We start from the raw sequence: 17691 nt of genomic DNA on the forward strand, positions 1-17691 counted from the left end.
TAACTATTTTGTAAGTGTATGTCCATGTAGATTATTTTCTCATTCTACTTGAGGTATAAGACATTTTTTAAAAAACAAACACCTTCATTAAAGAAAGTTGGTGCTTCTTAATGTTGTTTTGTTTAAGTTTTATATTTTGCGGGGGGGGGGGGGGGGAATTACAACAATATTTTAATACCTAAGTTTTTTGGATACCTACCATACCTTTATAATTAAGATGTAAATTATTACATTAATGTATTTTAGATTATTAATTTAAATGCTCAAAACTTGGGGAAAAAATATCTAGTCATTTAAGCCCATTTCTTTGGCAGTATTATACATCCTGAGTAGTAAATTTACTCAGACATTTCAAGATTTAAAGAATACATTTTTCAGGTTGTTCTTCTCCCCCCACATCCACACATGTAACCCAAATACAAGTAAAGAAATTATGCATTAATTATGAGAAAATTCACCTCCTACCTCAGAACTACCATAAAAGTTTTAATTTCTCCTGTACCACTCCTGCTGTGTGTCCTACCCAAGACCAGACGGAAGAGAGTGATGATTATCTGATCACCCCATTCTAGCCTTGCCAGTTCAGGTTTTGTTCTTCAGATGTCAGTGTGCCCCCCACTACTGCTTTCAGATTTCCTGGAACTCCTCATGCTATATAGCAACAGGATCCTGAATGTGGTGATGCACAGACTTTACCTCAGAGCTTGGTTTTTGGAGGGGCACCTTCACTAGAATGGGAATGTTCATCAGCACTACAAGACATCCTCTTGAGTAGCAGAAAAGATTCCATAAGGCAGTTCTATAGGGCCAAGTGGAAGCATTTCACCGCAGGGACCCAACCAAAGGGTCTTGCCACTGAAGCTGTGAACATCCCTCTTCTTTTGGACTGTGTCCTCTCTTGGAAGACACCAGGCATCATGCTCAAATCCATGAAGGTGCATGTAACCACTATGTGTGTTTTTCACCACTTTGTGGAAGGGCATTTTGTCTTTACTTGCCCCTGGATTACCAGATTTTGGAAGGGTTTCCTACAGACTTATCTGTTCAACACATCGCTCTCCAATGGGACTTCAACCTTATCCTCACCCTTGATAAAATCATCCTTTGAACCTCTGGCTTATTGTTCTCTTGTTTCACCTCCCCAGGAAGCCACAAGAAAGGTTACTGATCTGGAGGCTATGATGGCAGATCCCCACTTAGCACGTTCCATAAAGACATTTTTTCCCCTGCATTTGCAGAGCACGTTTCTGCCAAAGGATGTATCGCACTTTCATTTCAGCCAATCCGTACGCTTCCTTGCTTTCTTTCTGAGACCTCAGTCTTCAGTGGAGGAACAGCATCTTCATTCCCTCAATGTCCACCAGGCCCTGACTTTCTATCTGTGGAAGATGAGATCATTCAGGAAGTCCCCTAGACTTTTTATCATTGTAGCTGAAAGGATTGAAGGGCAAGCAGTCTCCACTGTAAAGAAAGGATGCATTATGCTCTGTTGTCAGTTATTGGGGTTGTGTCCACCATTTGGGGTACAAGCCTACTCCATAAGAGTACAACATTGACTACTGCTGTACCATATGATATACTGCTTATGGACATATAGAGGGGGCCACATGGATGATGGCACACACTTTCTCTTTCCATTATGCCTTCATGTGAGTCTCCAGGATGGATGCCTAATCCAGTGTGGCTTTATGCCAAAATCCTCAGAGCCTTACTGGTCGACATAATTTGGAATTGACTGCCTGATACCATAGAAATGCCTTGATCCTTTCTGATCAACAGAGAGCAGGGTCTAATATTCAGCACAATGGACTTGGTGAACTGCTTGATGGAGTCATCTGGTGCCCATAATTGATGGCATTAATATTCCCACAACCATCTGAATCTGGTACCAAGATCTTGGAATGGTTTTCAAATGAACCACTTGTTTGAAGTAGTCCAATGCCAGTAAAAAATCACCCCCTCCCCCAAATATTGTGGTTATCTTGCAACCAAAATTGTGTAGACTAGGCATTGGTTAAATACAGGCAAAAAGATTATTCCTCTATAAACTGAAAGGATCTCCTTTGTATCGTGTTCTCCATATCTAGTCCCAAGTCATCTCTGTTTCCATCCTTTACAGGTCACTAACTTGTCTGTATTCCCCAAATCTCTTTTACACCCTGGGTAAATTCACCTGAATATACATTAAAAGATATTCAGTTAATATGAAAGCAGCATTATTTGGAGGGGTTGGTCTTTTCACAGAATCTGTGAAGTTATTTGAAGCAAAAATTTGCCTCTTACTGAAGCGTGATTTGGCTGAGCAAAATCAAGACCACCTTCTAATATTCTCTTGACATGTCTTTCAGGGTTGATGCTCATTTTGAGAGTTCTTTATCCAGAACTCCTCAGCCCACCTTTCCATGGGGCTGTACTACTTGCTAATCTCCTTCAAGAGGGAATGTGCCCAGGCCACTGGAAGAAGACAGACAGGTTATTTGCCAGTAGCTATTATTCTCTGAAATTATTGCCTCTGAAATTTTATACAGCGCCTGCCCACTTTCCTCAATTCTTTAGTGTCCAAAATTAGAGTTCAGTGCCACTCCACCTTTTATATTCTGGTAATAATCCATAAGTGGAGTAAAAGGAAGAGACAAGTGGCCTCAACAGACATTGCTCTATTGAAGATTCCACTGCTGAATGCTAGGAGATACCTATCTTGCATGTTGGAATATTCATAGACTGTACCCTCAGCTAACATCTATTGGTAGATGATATTTCATTACAACTCTCATTAATACTAATGGCAATTTCATCCATAAACATCAATATGAAAGTGTTTTCCTAAGAGAATTCTCCTGATTAACCATTTTATATTTGTCCTCCATCAAAAGCATTTCTGTTGAGAGTTCAAAATGTGTTTATTTGCAGCTAGAGAATGTCAGATTCAAAACAGAGCTAAAGTGGTTTCCATGTACCTTATATAGTAACAAAAGATTTAAGGCAATAACTGTGTTTTTTAACACTGGTTAATGTGTAGCTATGAAGTGTGACTTCCAGCCACTTAGGAAGTTGGCAGTGCTCTAGGATATGAGAATTAGAAGAGTAATTTGATGTTCCTTTGTCCTATTATATTTCTGCTGATTTTATATTTGTATTACTAAACGTTCATTCCTTGCACCAACAAATACACTTTTGTTGACTGTACGTTATTACTAGATGTTGGTTGTAGCCTGCCAATTTTAAAATGGTGAAAGCCACTTATCTTAAACATCAGAAAGAAATTTGCATGTGGGATTTCAAAGGCTTTGTCTATAGTGGTGATTTGTCCTGATTACAGCTGTTGTGGCGAGACATTTTTATAGCAATGTTGGTGCTAACTTCCAACATAGACAAGGAAAAGTGTTATTTGAACTGGTGAAGCTTACTCCTTGAAATTATAGTAAGCTACAATGGTGCAAATCAAAACTTGTGATTTCCCCCCCCCCCCCCCCCATCCTTTGGTTGTATTGGTGCAGTTGCTCTAATAGCTGGCCAATGGTGGTTGAAATTGGTGTCTCAGTAAAGACACTTCTGAAAGTCCATTTGAATACTTGGACTGCAAACTTGGGTTGGGTTTCTTAAATCCAGAAACTGGTTCAAGACCAGTCAAATTTTCCCCTTTCTCTTTCAGCACCATTGCACTATAGCTTGAAAAAAATAGCCAAAAATTACTTCTACAAAGAAAAATTATGGTTGGCCGGATATTAAAAAGAATTCTCTCTATAGGACATCTGTAATCCGTAAATGTTTTAAGAAAAATATGAGGGGAAATAAACCTTTGAAGAGTGAGTTAAATTTAATTGAGGAGTTTATTTATAAAAACTCCAAAGTTAATCTTGTTGCTTTTGTGGGTTCATGGCCTTTACTGTGCAAGGTCTGACATGCAAGTTGTACTTCATGCATTTCAAATACCCTTGTGTTGCCTTTCAAAAGGGGGGGGAGCTGTTTTTAGTCTTGGCTTAGATCCCAAGGTGTCTTGTTCTGCACCTTAAATTACAATCTGATTTATTGTAATTCAGATCAAGTTTGTCTGAAATTGGTAAGAACTTAATTATCAGATTAAGTTAATATTTATGCAGACTACTCGGTGGTTTAGCCACAGCTAACAACATGTTAGCATGAAGGGTTCTTATTTTCTGTTTGGATCAGTTTTTGAAAAAAAAATTATCTTTGCTCATTAAATGAAGCACTAAAAGACAGAAGAGATTGCTATGGAGACAAGATGTTCCATAAACGGTTCATTTTAATTCTTTAGGATACAAAAATAGAAAGGAGGCAACTTGGCTGCTTGTGTGGTCCAATCCTGAGAGGTGCTGCATGCCTCCAAGGGATGTAAAAGAGCGTCAACTCCCATTGCCTTTAATGGGGCACTCTGGTCTTTGCAGGATGAAGCCCAGCTTTTGGAAGTCATCGTGTATTTGCTAAACTGAGATGTGTAGAGCAATGGGAAATATTTAGACAATGTTTTCGAAATGATTTCTAATCTAAACTCCTTGTTAGATTAAAATGAATAGACCTTCTAAGATGATCCTTAGCTGAATTACTCTGAGTAAAAATACAGATGTATTCTGATGTGAAGACAGAATAATATGGTGAGAACTGGAAAATAGAAATCCTCCATGATTAGTTTTTAGAGTGTTGCAATAGTGATGCTGTAAGTAAGGCTGAGCTTGCGCTTCACTTTCAAGATTTTATTTGTAAGTGCTTGTTACTTTGCACCTTATATGATTGCTACTTGTAATTCAGTTTGTTTAATCAAATTGGAGAATATTTAGTGAACTCTTTTACATTATGGAAATGCAAAATACTATAATTGATTGAACAGACATAAAGATACTGTTTTCAGTGAATGAAATATCTTTGAGTATGTTAACTTGGTATCCCACGGCCCTTGCTCCATTCATCTGAGGAAGTGGGTTGTGCCCACAAAAGCTCATGATACTGCCTACGTTTTTTGTTAGTCTCTAAGGTGCTGCAGGTCTGTTCAATGTTTTTTACGATTTTTTTATGGAACTGATAAGCTTACCATGGTAAAGTCAATGTGTCACCAGTTGTTTTTTTAAAGTTCCTTTTTTGGTTGAGATGGTGTATAAATATGGACTGCTATCAGTCATCACAACACAGTGGGTGTACAGACAGATCAGTAATTTTAAGCAGGGACACAGTCTGCCATTTCATATGGGGAATTTGAGGTCACAGATTTTTCACTTGTAGGAATAAAACCAATTTTCATTACTTGCATAAACAGATTTGGTAAGTAATTGCTTCTTAATGAAGATTCAGTCATTTTTCCTGCTTTTAATTATTGGTTCTGCTAAGTGGCAATTGGTTTTGAAATGATGATTGGTATATGTGCAATGCAACATTGCGTGCTAGATTTTAGTGACAAAGATTCGGAATGATGAGCTCAAAATGGCAGCCATTACATCTTTTCATTCATGCTTCCCGCTTTGATGTCAACATAGTAAAAGAAGTAATTTTACCTATCTGAGGAGTGAAAAATACAATAGTGACATCATGCTAGAAGTCAAGCAGTGATTATCAAAAGCAGCACAAAACTGTCATAAGCTTGAGAAGACTAGAAAAGTGGTCTGAGCTATGAATTTTGAATACTGGTCTCGGGTCTGTCCTTTTTTTGAAGCAGAATCATACAAATCTACAACAGGAATTGATGAGAAGATGAACTAATTCACAGGTAAATAACTATGAGATCTTTGCAGGGCATTGAAGATAGTTTCTTGCAACATCAGAAATTCAAAGAGAGGAAACTATACTGAAGCACATCAAATATGATAAGAAGAAAACGCTGGACATGTTTAGGATACACTTTCAGGATGCCACCAGCATGCCCAGTCCTAGGGCAAGGTGAGCAAGGCAAATGCCTTGGGCCCCGTGCTGCTAAGTATTCACAATCCACCGGCCGGGCCCGGGCCCAGGCCTCTGCTCCCAGCATCCTGTCCTGGGCCCTGCAAACTCTTTGTGCTGGAGGCCAGGCCCAGCCATCTTGAACAGCAAGTGATAACATGGGTGCTCCCTGGAAAGAGAAAGAGGACAACCTAGAGCAGAGGTTTTCAAACTTGGGTTGCAGGCTCTCCTTGGCTGGAAACAGCAAACTGCAGTTAATGGGAGCTATGAGGCTCCATGCCTATGGACACTTAGATAAACAAAGCATCTTATGGCCCTGCCAGCCGCTTACCCGGGTGGGCCCGTGACCCACTTTTGAAAACCCCTGACCTAGAGAAGTAATATTTAGAACCACAGAGACAGCTAAATTCATCAACATGACATTCAGGAACTTGAACAGAATAGTACAAGACCAAAATAAATGGTGGAAACTGGTGGACACAGTACATACTCAAGAGTGCTGAACTATTTTAGAGAAAAAGACCCAAAAAGAAATTTCATTAAATGAGATAATGGATTGTCTCTGGTTCTACTCTTATTTATCTAGCATTTCATTCTGACACTTGTCTTTCTTTTGTTTTCTTAATTTAAATTTGAAAAGGGTAGCAATGTTGAAAAATGACTACTATTATTAGCCATGTACAATCTAACAGATCTTGCAGTAGTTACATTAACTATTATTCCCCACCAGTGCCCAACCATGCTAACCTTATTTAAATTCTTTTCAGCTGAGCACATATTCATAATACTGTAATACATTAGTAAGTTAATATATGTATATACATATAATATAGAAAAACAGAAATATTGAATAATAACAAGGTATTGCAAAGTAAAAAGGGTGTATCGTGGTTAGAGAATAAAAGGTACATGTGGCCTGTTCTCATGTCTGGAAACCTTAAAGAAACTGATATTAATGTCAGGCAATGACAATTTTCTGTTAGCTTCAATGTGTGGATGTGAATGACCCTGATATACATTCCAGCAGAGTTTGTTTCCTCAGAAAGAAATAAAGTGAAGTAAAGGCCTTGTCTGATCTTCATTCATATTACTTTCTTAAACCCAGATCTACACTCCTTATTCTAACTTAGCTTTTAGTTTGGGACACTGAACCTATGTAGTTATTTATTTCAGTTTCCTTTTATTGATACTGCCTTTATTAACATATAAATGGATTCACAGATATAAATATTAATAATTATGTATGAGGACATCCTTTTTGTTGTTTAAATATTATATTGTGTTAAGAGGTCAGGTACAATTGATTAATCTAATCAATTACATTAAATCAAAGGATGCCATTTATCCACAATTTCATATTTGATAAGTGTGGTTTTCATTTTTTGTCTTTCTAACATTTGAAATTTTAGTAATATATTTACTAAAATTATATATATATAAATATATATATAAATATATGTAAATAATTTAGTGTATGTGTGTGTATATATTTATATAAGTAATATATATTTATATTTATTTATTTATGTATTTTGTCTGTTTGCTTGCAGGGATTTTTTCTTACAGTTTCACCAGAAGCAATATTAAAAGTGGCCATTCATTCTTCTGAAGCTAACAAGATCTTCACTTTGAATCTTTCTGCACCATTTATTAGCCAATTCTATAAAGAGCCACTTATGAAAGTCATGCCGTATGTTGACATCCTTTTCGGAAATGAGACGGTGAGTCTTTCTAAAAATATTTGATTGTCTAAAAATAATCTCCTCTGATTTTAGACCAATATATGTCTATAATAATCTCTGTTTTTTCTTTCTCCTTTAACATATACTTTAAGGAACTTTGTGGAACATCACACTGTAAAATCTAATTTTCATTCTAAGTTTAAAAAGAGAGGGTTAAACTTGTGTAACGATTCAGTGGACTGCTAACCTGTTAATCTGTCATCTTGATAGGCTTAGTCTTAATGGCTCTTTCTGCAATAAAGTAAACACTTTCTTTGAGCAGGAGGAGGAGGATACTGGGAGTACATCTACATAGCAGCATTATTTTGAAATAACGTAGTGCACGTCCACATAGCAAGCCATTATTTCAAAATCGTGTTGAGACGGAAGACGTCTTACTCTGGCACCTGTAACTATGTAATCCTGTAACTCTTGTAAGAGCGTTCTTCCTTCCACTTCCTGCTGTGCAGACAGTACCAAAAGCCTCATTAAGCTATTTCAACTTCAGCTACGCAGCTGGCGTGGCTGAAGTTACGTATCTTAATTCAACTTTTGCCCTGCAGTGTAGACATTCCCACAGTTTATAAATTTCTCATTGATCTCTGTGAAAGATGGACTGGCAATGCATCTATGGAAATTCATTTTTGTTATGCTTTTTGGTGCAAGAGTGGGGTAGACAGATTGGTTGTGTTCAGTGCCCAGTCCCACTGAACTCAATGACAAAATAGCCGTTGAGTTCAACAAGGCTAATGTTTTACTGGTTGTATTGATATCACTTGGCATATTCTTAATTCACAGAGTTCTCTTGTGTTAATATGTTTGCTTACCATGAATAAAAGGGTGAACTCCTGAAGAAAGTCACATGAATAAATCAGCTGAGTAACTGGTCTACCCTTGAAATTTTTCCACCAGCTGGTGTAGAAACTTAAATTCATTATTGCAGCTTATCTAAGTTTCAAATCAGAGTAAACTTTACTGTACCAGTGATTTTTTACATTGGTGCAGCATGTCTGGCCTTGGAGTGTACATAGGTGCAGATACACCAGTGTGAAAAGTAGCATAAACTGGCTTTGAACTCTCTTATAAAGAATCAAAAATACCATAAATCTTTAGGTATAGTAAGTCTGCTAACCATGGACAGTTAGATGGGAGAAATATTTAACACTGACAGTTCTTCTTTGAATGCTTGTGGACATGTACTCCACTCAAGTGCGTGTGTGCCCAGCACACTGAAGTCAGCAAAATGGGCCTAACAGTGCCCACCGGGGTAATGCCCATGCCCTCTGGCCCTGAGCCCCTCCGCTGACTATTTAAGGGCAGCTCTGCCCTGACCCTGTCTGTCTTCTCCCCACAGTTCCTGCAGCTAGAGTCACTGCCTGCAGCTAGAGTCAGTACATTTTGTGTGGTATTTTACTCAGTCTGTTTAGGAGGATGTTGTATATAATAAATCATTTATATAGTTAGCAGTACACCCTGGTTAATTTGCAGAAATAGTTTAGATAGCTAGTTATCCCGTGTGATGCTATCATTGGGGTTTAAACATTGTGTGAGATGACTGTCCTCAATAGTGACTCCCGCCCATGCAGTTTGTTGTGCCTGGGGTAGGGACAGTTTAATTAGGTGCTACATCTGTAAGTGAATCCCAGACTCGCATTTGAAGCAGCCTTTCTGGGGCAAACTCTGTGGCCAACTTGGCACTGAAGACCTTCATGGATTGTTAGACTTCCCAGAGGATATCTGAGGCAGCATGGGCTCTCTTCCCCAGGAAGAAGAAAAACTGTTCTCCTTCCTCTGGTCCCACTACCAAAACCTTATAAAATAGACTGGAGTGGATCTACAACTATGAGAGATTCCTCTTTCCCTTCTAAAAGTAGTGAAGACAGGCACTGTGATTTATCCAGTACCTAACGGAGAATGGCCATCTACCTGCTTTCCAGTACCAATGCATCTGGTGTGCTGAACTTCAGATGCGGCTGAACATTTGTTGTGCCTGCCAGAGTTGGCTCTTCCATTGCCTGTGGACTACTTGGAAATGTTCCTCAGCCTTGGGCTCAAAGATGTCTTTATCTGCTCGCAGCTTCCTGTTATCACTAGCAGAAGTCATCAGAACCTCCTGGGGATCACCATTAGTACCCACAGCAGCTCCAATCCTGTAGGAGAGTGAGGCATCCTTGGCCTAGTGCCTACTGGCCACTAATGCCATGCCCGTATCCAGAGTGGCTTCCTTGGAATCTCTGAGATGTGCCAAAATTGACATGGTCTCAATCCTTGGTGCAGTCCAGAATGCGATCTCCTATTCTGCTGGTAACAGTAAAAGGACATATGTAAGTTAAGCAAATAAGCAAGAAAATGCCTACTAGATGATATAATTGTTATTTTTTAGGACAGAGTAGCCTCACACACGATTTTACTCTTCTGTGTATTTATCGTCACTTCATATTATAGACCAACACAATTTTATTGTAGAGCACAGAGCTGTTTATTTTTTAGAGTAATGCTAAAAGCATCAAAGAGCAGCAGAATTCCAAATTGATGCCATTCCTAAACTAAAAACAATTGGCAAAATGATTTTAAATTACATCTTGTGCTTAAAAATTTACATCTGAATGGAGATTGGTTATTCTAAGTTTCAGCTAGATGATAATAAAAATGGGCAAGTTGTAAACCTCACAAAATAAATGTTCTAGTTTAGAATGTAAATGCCAATTGCAATGGTGGTGTTGAACATTGCTATAATAAACAGTTGTAGTTATCAGTCAGTAACTACAACAGTCAATTACAGTAACTATCAGTCAGTTATGAGTCAATGGCCATTGGTACGTTGATAATTTGTCTTTGAAATCTCTTTCAGATCTATCCAAAATATTTTGGCGTCAGTATTTGACATTTATTAACTAGACTTCACATAATAAATTAAATACAAAACATTCAATATAAGAATAATCATACAGCCATTATCTGTCAATACATGACTAGAGAACTTGATTATTGTCATTGCTTTTAATTTTTATTACATTAAATTTTTAGTGTGTCATTTTGCAAATGCTTCTTAGCAATAATATCTTCCAAACTACCGTAATCACTGGATAATTAATATACCAGGATTAAGCACACTTTACTTTGCCTCAGGATGTTTCTCTCAAATAAGGTCAGTTATCTCCTGATGATAACTGCTTTGTCCCAGTTGCTGCCTAATTCATCTATAAAAACTCACCTCAGAATCCATTCTCTTTACAACTCAAAGCTAACTTTCAGTAACAGCAGCGGCAGTTTAGGTGGCTAAAATATGAAAGCTTTGAAAATGACATCCAAATGAAAACTCTCCTAATGAGCAGATGATTTCGTCTTGCACAATAATTACTGTGCAAGCAGAAGAGCACACATAAGGAGATAAGTGAAGGATGAAGAGCAGTATCATAGCCACATGCTTTTTCTCTCACTTCCTTGAAAGCTCCATTCTATGTCTTGTGATGAGGGTTCCACAACTCTGGTAGGCCTGTTTTGGGTCAAAGGAGGATAGGGCCAGAAGCAGCAACTCTTTTCCCTCTCAATACCTGTGCCTCTTCTTAGGAGTATGAACACAAATTCCATCCCTCTCAAAGAAGGTGCAGAAGCTAATGCCAGCATCCAAAGGGTGGTGTAGTATATGCTGCCAGGGAAGTTGCCTGCAATCTTTGGGGCACGTGTTGGTTAGGAGTTTCTTGTCCTTGTACATTTCTGAGATCTGAGGGGTTCCCTGCCACTTCAGTACCACATTCCTGCCATGATAAGCGCCTCTGCCCCAGAAAGGACTATTTGTAAGGAAGTTGGCATGTGAAGCTTGTTACGTTTCCAACATCTATTCCTGTAGGATTTCTCTGTGGGAAAGGTAGAATGTTCATTTCTTTTCTTTCCATTGAAATAAGGTGTTAAGTGAGACGTCAGTCTGTTTTCGTAACAAACCCGCAAAGGCCAACAATGGGATTCATAGTTCACAAATCAGTGCAAGTTACAAGGGATGAGTAGAAGAGAATGGTGATCCCAAACATGAAGGTGAAATCAGTTTAATTTTGAATTTTAATAAGATTCCTTGAAAATCAGAACCCTCTTCTTGCCCATATGTGAAGCTGTTATTTCTGAAGTTTTGGTCTGTGAACAAATTAATTACAGGATTCTAAATCAGCGTTCTGCAATTACAGAGTACTGTTGCAATCAGATTGGGAAAGTGATGTTGGTATAACAACAAAAATGTTGTTATGAAAGGAGAACATGTGAAAGACTTGAACATTTGGAAAAGCAGTAACAATAGCTTCAATAATGGTTCTGGGGTCATGTATCCTGAGTTTTAGAAAGATGGTTCTGTCTGCATACAAAAACAAAAGAACACACAGGACTTGTGTTGACTGTATTCAGCATTTTTACCAAAATGGCTTATGGTACTTCCTTAAATTAAATTCTTGCAAATCGTATAACGTATGTAATAATAACATATGCAAATCCTTACAACAAGATATATTTTAAATAAAGTTCATACAGACAACACATTGGAAAATGTACTATTCAGTGATTCTACTATTTGCTTTGGTGCTGTCCATCCTATTAAATATACATTTACATTGTACCTTCTCTTGTTACTCCTCTTTCAATGACAAGGAAAAGCCTTAAGTCTAAAAGCACTGGCTATGGTTCCAGTTGTTCTGACTTTGAATTTGCTTTTGTGCACTGAAAGCTGGTTGGCCGGTTTATATCTCTTCTTGTGGCTGATTTATATCTTACCCTGCAAGAAAGGGTATAAACACTATTATGTTTTGCAGCATAAATAGATCCTGCCACCTATTTCTATTACTTGTGATATTGCATTGTGTTATAGACAACTTATTTCTGTGTAAAATACAGTGAATATTTGAGTTAAACTGAAGTCCAGCTTCTAAATTAGTTGTTAGAGCGGCAAGGAGTCCTGTGGCACCTTATAGACTAACTGAAGTGTTGGAGCATAAGCTTTTGTGGGCAAAGACCCACATCGTCAGATGCATGTCAAATTAGTTGCTGTAATTTTGGCTCACAAATGGCAATAGGGGAATGAAACAAATGATGTTCCTAAAGCAAGTCAGCTTTGTTCTGAGTTTGATTACAATAGTGTACATCCACAATAATTCCGTTATATTCAGTGGAGTTATCTGGGTTCACACCAGTTTAACTGAGATAAGACTTCTCAGGATTCCTGTGTTCATTCCTTTCCATGTGGCATGTCTGATACTGGGGAGTGGGTGGGTGTAAGCAGTTGCTGGTGTGAGGTTCTGACTTAAGCTCACCATACAGAGGAAGGAAAATGTAGTTGGAGCTATTATAAAAGATGAGGAAGGAATAGCGCCTCATCAATCTTTTCCTCTTCTAAATCATGTTGGGCCCAGAAGAGAGAAGAGGTAAATAGAGAGCAGCTGGTCATTCCATAAATATCACAGGTGGAAGCATTTCCTCTTCCTAACTAGTTGGAGTCATACCAATATTTCAAATTAATTAGCTGAAGTCAACTATTAGAACTGTATCTGGAATAAAGTTGAGTACCTCAGTGAACCATTATTTTGGTATGACAGTAGCACACACACACAGAGAGAGAGAGAGAGAGAGAGAGATTTTTCTTTATTTGACTTGGTAAGACTGCTTGTGTATGTTGAGGGATTATTTCCACTCATTGATTGTTAGTAATCTGTCTGCTCTAAATTTACTTGATTTATTGATTCATCTTGAAGGAACTTTTCAGCAAGGCCAACTACCTTAATTTCAGCTTTGAATTTACAATTATATCAGGCCAATACTTTGCAGTTCACAATGCTTTCCATAAACAAAGGATCTCAAAGTGCTTTACCAAAACCTACTCCCTAGATGAAATTAAGTAGAATTATCCTTGCTTTATAGCTGGGGTGGGGAATGAATCAAAGAAAAATTCAGGTTTGCCCACGTTCACACAGTAATCTGTGGCAGACCTAAATACCCAAATTGCTTGACTCTCTGGTCTGTATTCTTATTAAACAGATACAGTGAAAAACTTTTAATCTCATCTTCCCTTTCAGTCTAATAGGAACAGATATTTAAAGTCCATATATGCTGGTATTTGTTCTTCTGATGCAGTAAGCAAATAGCAGCCTGTGTTTTAAAGTCTGGATTTTGATTTTTATGAAATCTGTAACAAGAGGAGGGGGATGGAGGCAATGAACAGACATTTAAAGAAGGTAATTCTCAATAGAGGAAAAATAAATACTGTTTAAAAAAAGGCTCTTCTGTTTCTTTGCAGAAGCAAAATGCAGGACTATGTAGCACTTTAAAGACTAACAAGATGGTTGTTTAGATGATGAGCTTTCGTGGCCAGACCCACTTCCTCAGATCAAATGATCCTCATTTGATCTGAGGAAGTGGGTCTGACCCATGAAAGCTCATCATCTAATAAACCATCTTGTTAGTCTTTAAAGTGCTACATAGTCCTGCATTTTGCTTCAGCTACACCAGACTAACATGGCTACATTTCTATTACTGTTTCTTTGCAGAATTTTGACATCTGTGGTCTAGTGAAAGTATTGAATTTTGAATTATAGGAAAGCTATGGCATCATAATATAACTACTAAATTCACAGAATTAACTTTTTTCAGTGTCTGAATCCAATAAATTGTGCTTCACAGAAAAATGAGGTGTTCTGTAGCAAAAGAGAGGTTTATAATGTCAGTGGTGTGTTGTAAAGATGTGCTATGGGAAGGATTCTGAAATAGCCCACGGCTATTTCAGCTGCAGACACTGAATCTCCTTCTCTCCCCCGCCCTTTTCTTCCCCATCCCGTGTGTGTGTGTGTGTGTGTGTGTGTGTGTGTGTGAACTGCAGTAGCTTTCTTAAGATGAAATGCTTTTAAATCATTTCCCAACCTTGCAGCCATCGTTGATAAAAAGCCCTGTTATTTGAAATGATCTCAGTCATTGTGGAGTTAATCATACCTTATAGATCACCATACTTCGATGTGATTCATTCTGTTTCAGTTAATCTTCCAGTTTCTCTACATTGTCTCAGCTGCAGCAGTACAAATTTAGAAGTAACAATCAAGTAGTTATTTTAGAATAGTTTACTCTAGTGCATTATGAATGAAAGAAAAATTGAGAGCCTAACACGTCAGTTGATATTTAGGGCTGCTTTTAACTAATTTGCTATTTAAGTAATTTGGAAATCTCACCTCAAATGTTTTACCTTCATGTGGAAAATTAATGAGCATATAAAAAAGGTGACTACATTTTACTGAAAACTAATGATATTTGTTCAATAGTCTCTTTAAAAGAGGAGGAGCCGTATTCTTCTTTAAGCCGTCCAGATTTTAGATACTTCTGAGATCAGGAATAAAAAAGCTAGTGTGCTGTCCAGATTTTAGATACTTCTGAGATCAGGAATAAAAAAGCTAGTGTGCTGTGTGTACATTGTACTAAGTATCATACAAGATGGAAAGGTTATTCCAGAGAAGAAGGCAGATTACATTGTATCTCAACAGCTTCACTTTTAGTAGTGATGATAATACTTTGTACTGTATAGCACTTCTCAGAGCATCTTGAAACACTTTACAAACATGAAACCTCAGATTATACCAATGGGATGGTGGTATATTTATAAATGGATAAACTGAGCCCAAGGTCAGTAGCAACAAGTTAAAAACAAGAAGAATCAAAGATTTTTGGTTCTTTCCCCTTTTGTAACTTCTAGAAGTGTTGCCTCCACACTAGATCTGTTTTGGGCCAAACTCTGGCTAGATCTACACTGCAAAGATAAATCCGAAAAAGAAACGCAATTTGCATTATGCAAATTGCATATCTTTTTCCGCTTTATTGTCAAAAGAGGCTTTTCCAAAATTTGGCGAGTCTACACGGTGCCAAATTTCAGAAAAAAGTCCTCTTTTAACACATCCCTTCTTACTCGTAAAACAAGGTTTACAGGGATGGCGAAAGAGCGTGTTTGCTTTTTCGAAATTTTTTTCCACTCCTTGGACACAGTGTGGCTTTTCCAAGGATACCTCCCATATCCCAGAAAAGTGCTGCAGTCTAGATGTAGCCTCTGTTAGGTAGAGGTATGAGACATGCAGAATTTGGCTTTTATTTTTTTAGTTGATAATTTTAAATTTGATCTTTAGGACCTTTTAAAGGTAAAGTATATGCAGTTTCAGTAGACAAAAAGCAGGACATTTACTTGGTAAGACAGTTGTGATCAGTCAAAATACTAATAAAAATAATTAATATGAGGCAACAGTGAAGAAAATTTACAACAGCTCTTGTGTTTGTGTCTCACAGGAATATTTGCAGATAACTACATGTGGAAATGTATGGGTATGAATGAAGGGCTCAGTACTCAGCTGCAGCAGAAGATTGCCCTATAGCTCTGCCATCCTAGGGCTGACAAGGTAGATTTAGCCTCCAGGATAACTAGGGCTTGTCAGGAGTTGGGACCAACGAGGAAGACTTGACCTATGCTCTGTTTTTTAGGCCAGGGTGAGCTTAGCCACTGTAAGGGCTAAGCAGCAGTGCAGAAGTATGGGTAGCAATACTGTACCATGCCACCGTTACTTCAGCATTGCTGTCTTCAGAGCTGGGCAGCCATAGAGAGGCAGCTGCTGAGTGAGGGCCCAGCTCTTCAGACAGCACTGCAGAAATAAGGTAGCTGTCCTGCAGCCCTCATAATAACCTTGTGACCTCCCCCTCCACAACTTATTTTTGTGTCATGACCCTAGAATTATGCAGTCCTGGAAGAATTCTGGAATTTTACTATGGCTCTAAATGCAACAGTTACAGATTTCCTCCAGGACCACTTGCAACGCTGAAATTTCAGATTTAAATAGCTGAACTCACAAAATTTATTATTTTTCAAATCCTGTGGCTGTGAAATTGACCAAAATGGACTGTGACTTTGGTAGGGCTGCATCCACAAATAATCTAGAAAAAGGAGTAAACAGTAAACTGGCAAAGCATGTAGGTGATGCAAGATAGTTACAGCTAAAGCAGACTCTGCAGAATTCCAAAGGGATCTCACAAAACTGGGTGACTGCCAACAAAATGGCAGATTAATTTCAGTGTTCATAAGTGCATAGTAATGCATATTAGAAAACATAATTCCAACTACAGGTAAAAAAATGATGGGGTCTAAGTAAGCTGTTACCACTCCAGAAAGAAATCTTGGCATTGTAGATAGTTCTCTGAGAACATCTGCTCAATGTGCACTAGCAGAAAAAAAAAAAAAAAAAACACAATATTGAGAACCAATAGGAAAAGAATAGATAATAAGGCAGACAATAACAAAATGCCACTATATAAATCCATGATATTTCCAAACCTTGATATTGCCTGCAGTTCTGGCCACCCCGTCTAAAAAAAAAATATATTAGATTTGGAAAAAGTAGAGAGAAGGGTAATAGAAATTGTTAGTGATATTGAACAGCTTCCATATGAGAAGAGATTAAAAAGACTGGGACTGTTTAGCTTAGAAAAGAGATGGTTATGGAAGGGATATGTTAGAGCTCTATAAAGTCATGAATGATGTGGAAAAATAAACAAGGAAGTGTTATTTGCCCCTTCAAATAACACACGGGGGCGGGGTGGGGGGGAATCATGCAATGAAATTAATGGGCAGTATGTTTGAAACAAACAAGGAACTATTTTTTTTATACAATTCACAATCAACCTGTGAAACTCATTGCTAGGGGATGCTGTGAAGGCCAAAACTACAACAGGAGTGTTTTTTTTTAAGGCTAAGTAAGTTCATATGGAGACATCATAATAGAGGCCCAACTTAAATGTATACCCTAAATTAAAAAATACAGTAAGAGAACCAAAAAATTGCCACCATGGCTTACCAACCAAGTAAAAGAAGCAGTGAGAGGTAAAAAGACATCTTTTTAAAACGTGGAAGTCACATCCTAGTGAGGAAAATAGAAAGGAGCATAAACTTTGTCAAATTAAGTGTAAAAACATAAGAAAAGCCAAAAAGGAGTTCGGAGAACAGGTAGCCAAAAACTCAAATAATAGTGAAAAGTTTAAGAACATCAGAAGCAGGAAGCCGGCTAAACAACCAGTCCTTGGATGATCGAGA

At 37.9% G+C, this 17691-nt stretch overlaps 1 protein-coding gene and 1 long non-coding RNA gene across 5 annotated transcripts in view; one reads left to right on the forward strand and one right to left on the reverse strand.

Moving 5' to 3' along the window:
* ADK (adenosine kinase) overlaps positions 1 to 17691 on the forward strand; it is a 419027-nt gene that overhangs the window by 304592 nt on the left and 96744 nt on the right. For all 4 annotated transcript variants that reach the window (XM_075935762.1, XM_075935764.1, XM_075935763.1 and 1 more), the window contains one exon: positions 7437 to 7607. In XM_075935762.1, the coding sequence (XP_075791877.1) occupies positions 7437 to 7607 (171 nt within the window). The remainder of the gene's footprint in view (positions 1 to 7436; positions 7608 to 17691) is intronic.
* LOC142830479 (uncharacterized) overlaps positions 1087 to 17691 on the reverse strand; it is a 154797-nt gene continuing 138192 nt past the window's right edge. The window contains exons 9-11 of the long non-coding RNA XR_012905764.1: positions 12209 to 12363; positions 9534 to 9905; positions 1087 to 6055 (exon numbers count right to left, since the gene is read on the reverse strand). This is a non-coding gene — a long non-coding RNA (uncharacterized LOC142830479). The remainder of the gene's footprint in view (positions 6056 to 9533; positions 9906 to 12208; positions 12364 to 17691) is intronic.

Source organism: Pelodiscus sinensis, chromosome 8 (assembly GCF_049634645.1).
Source record: "Pelodiscus sinensis isolate JC-2024 chromosome 8, ASM4963464v1, whole genome shotgun sequence".
Lineage (NCBI taxonomy): Eukaryota > Metazoa > Chordata > Testudines > Trionychidae > Pelodiscus > Pelodiscus sinensis.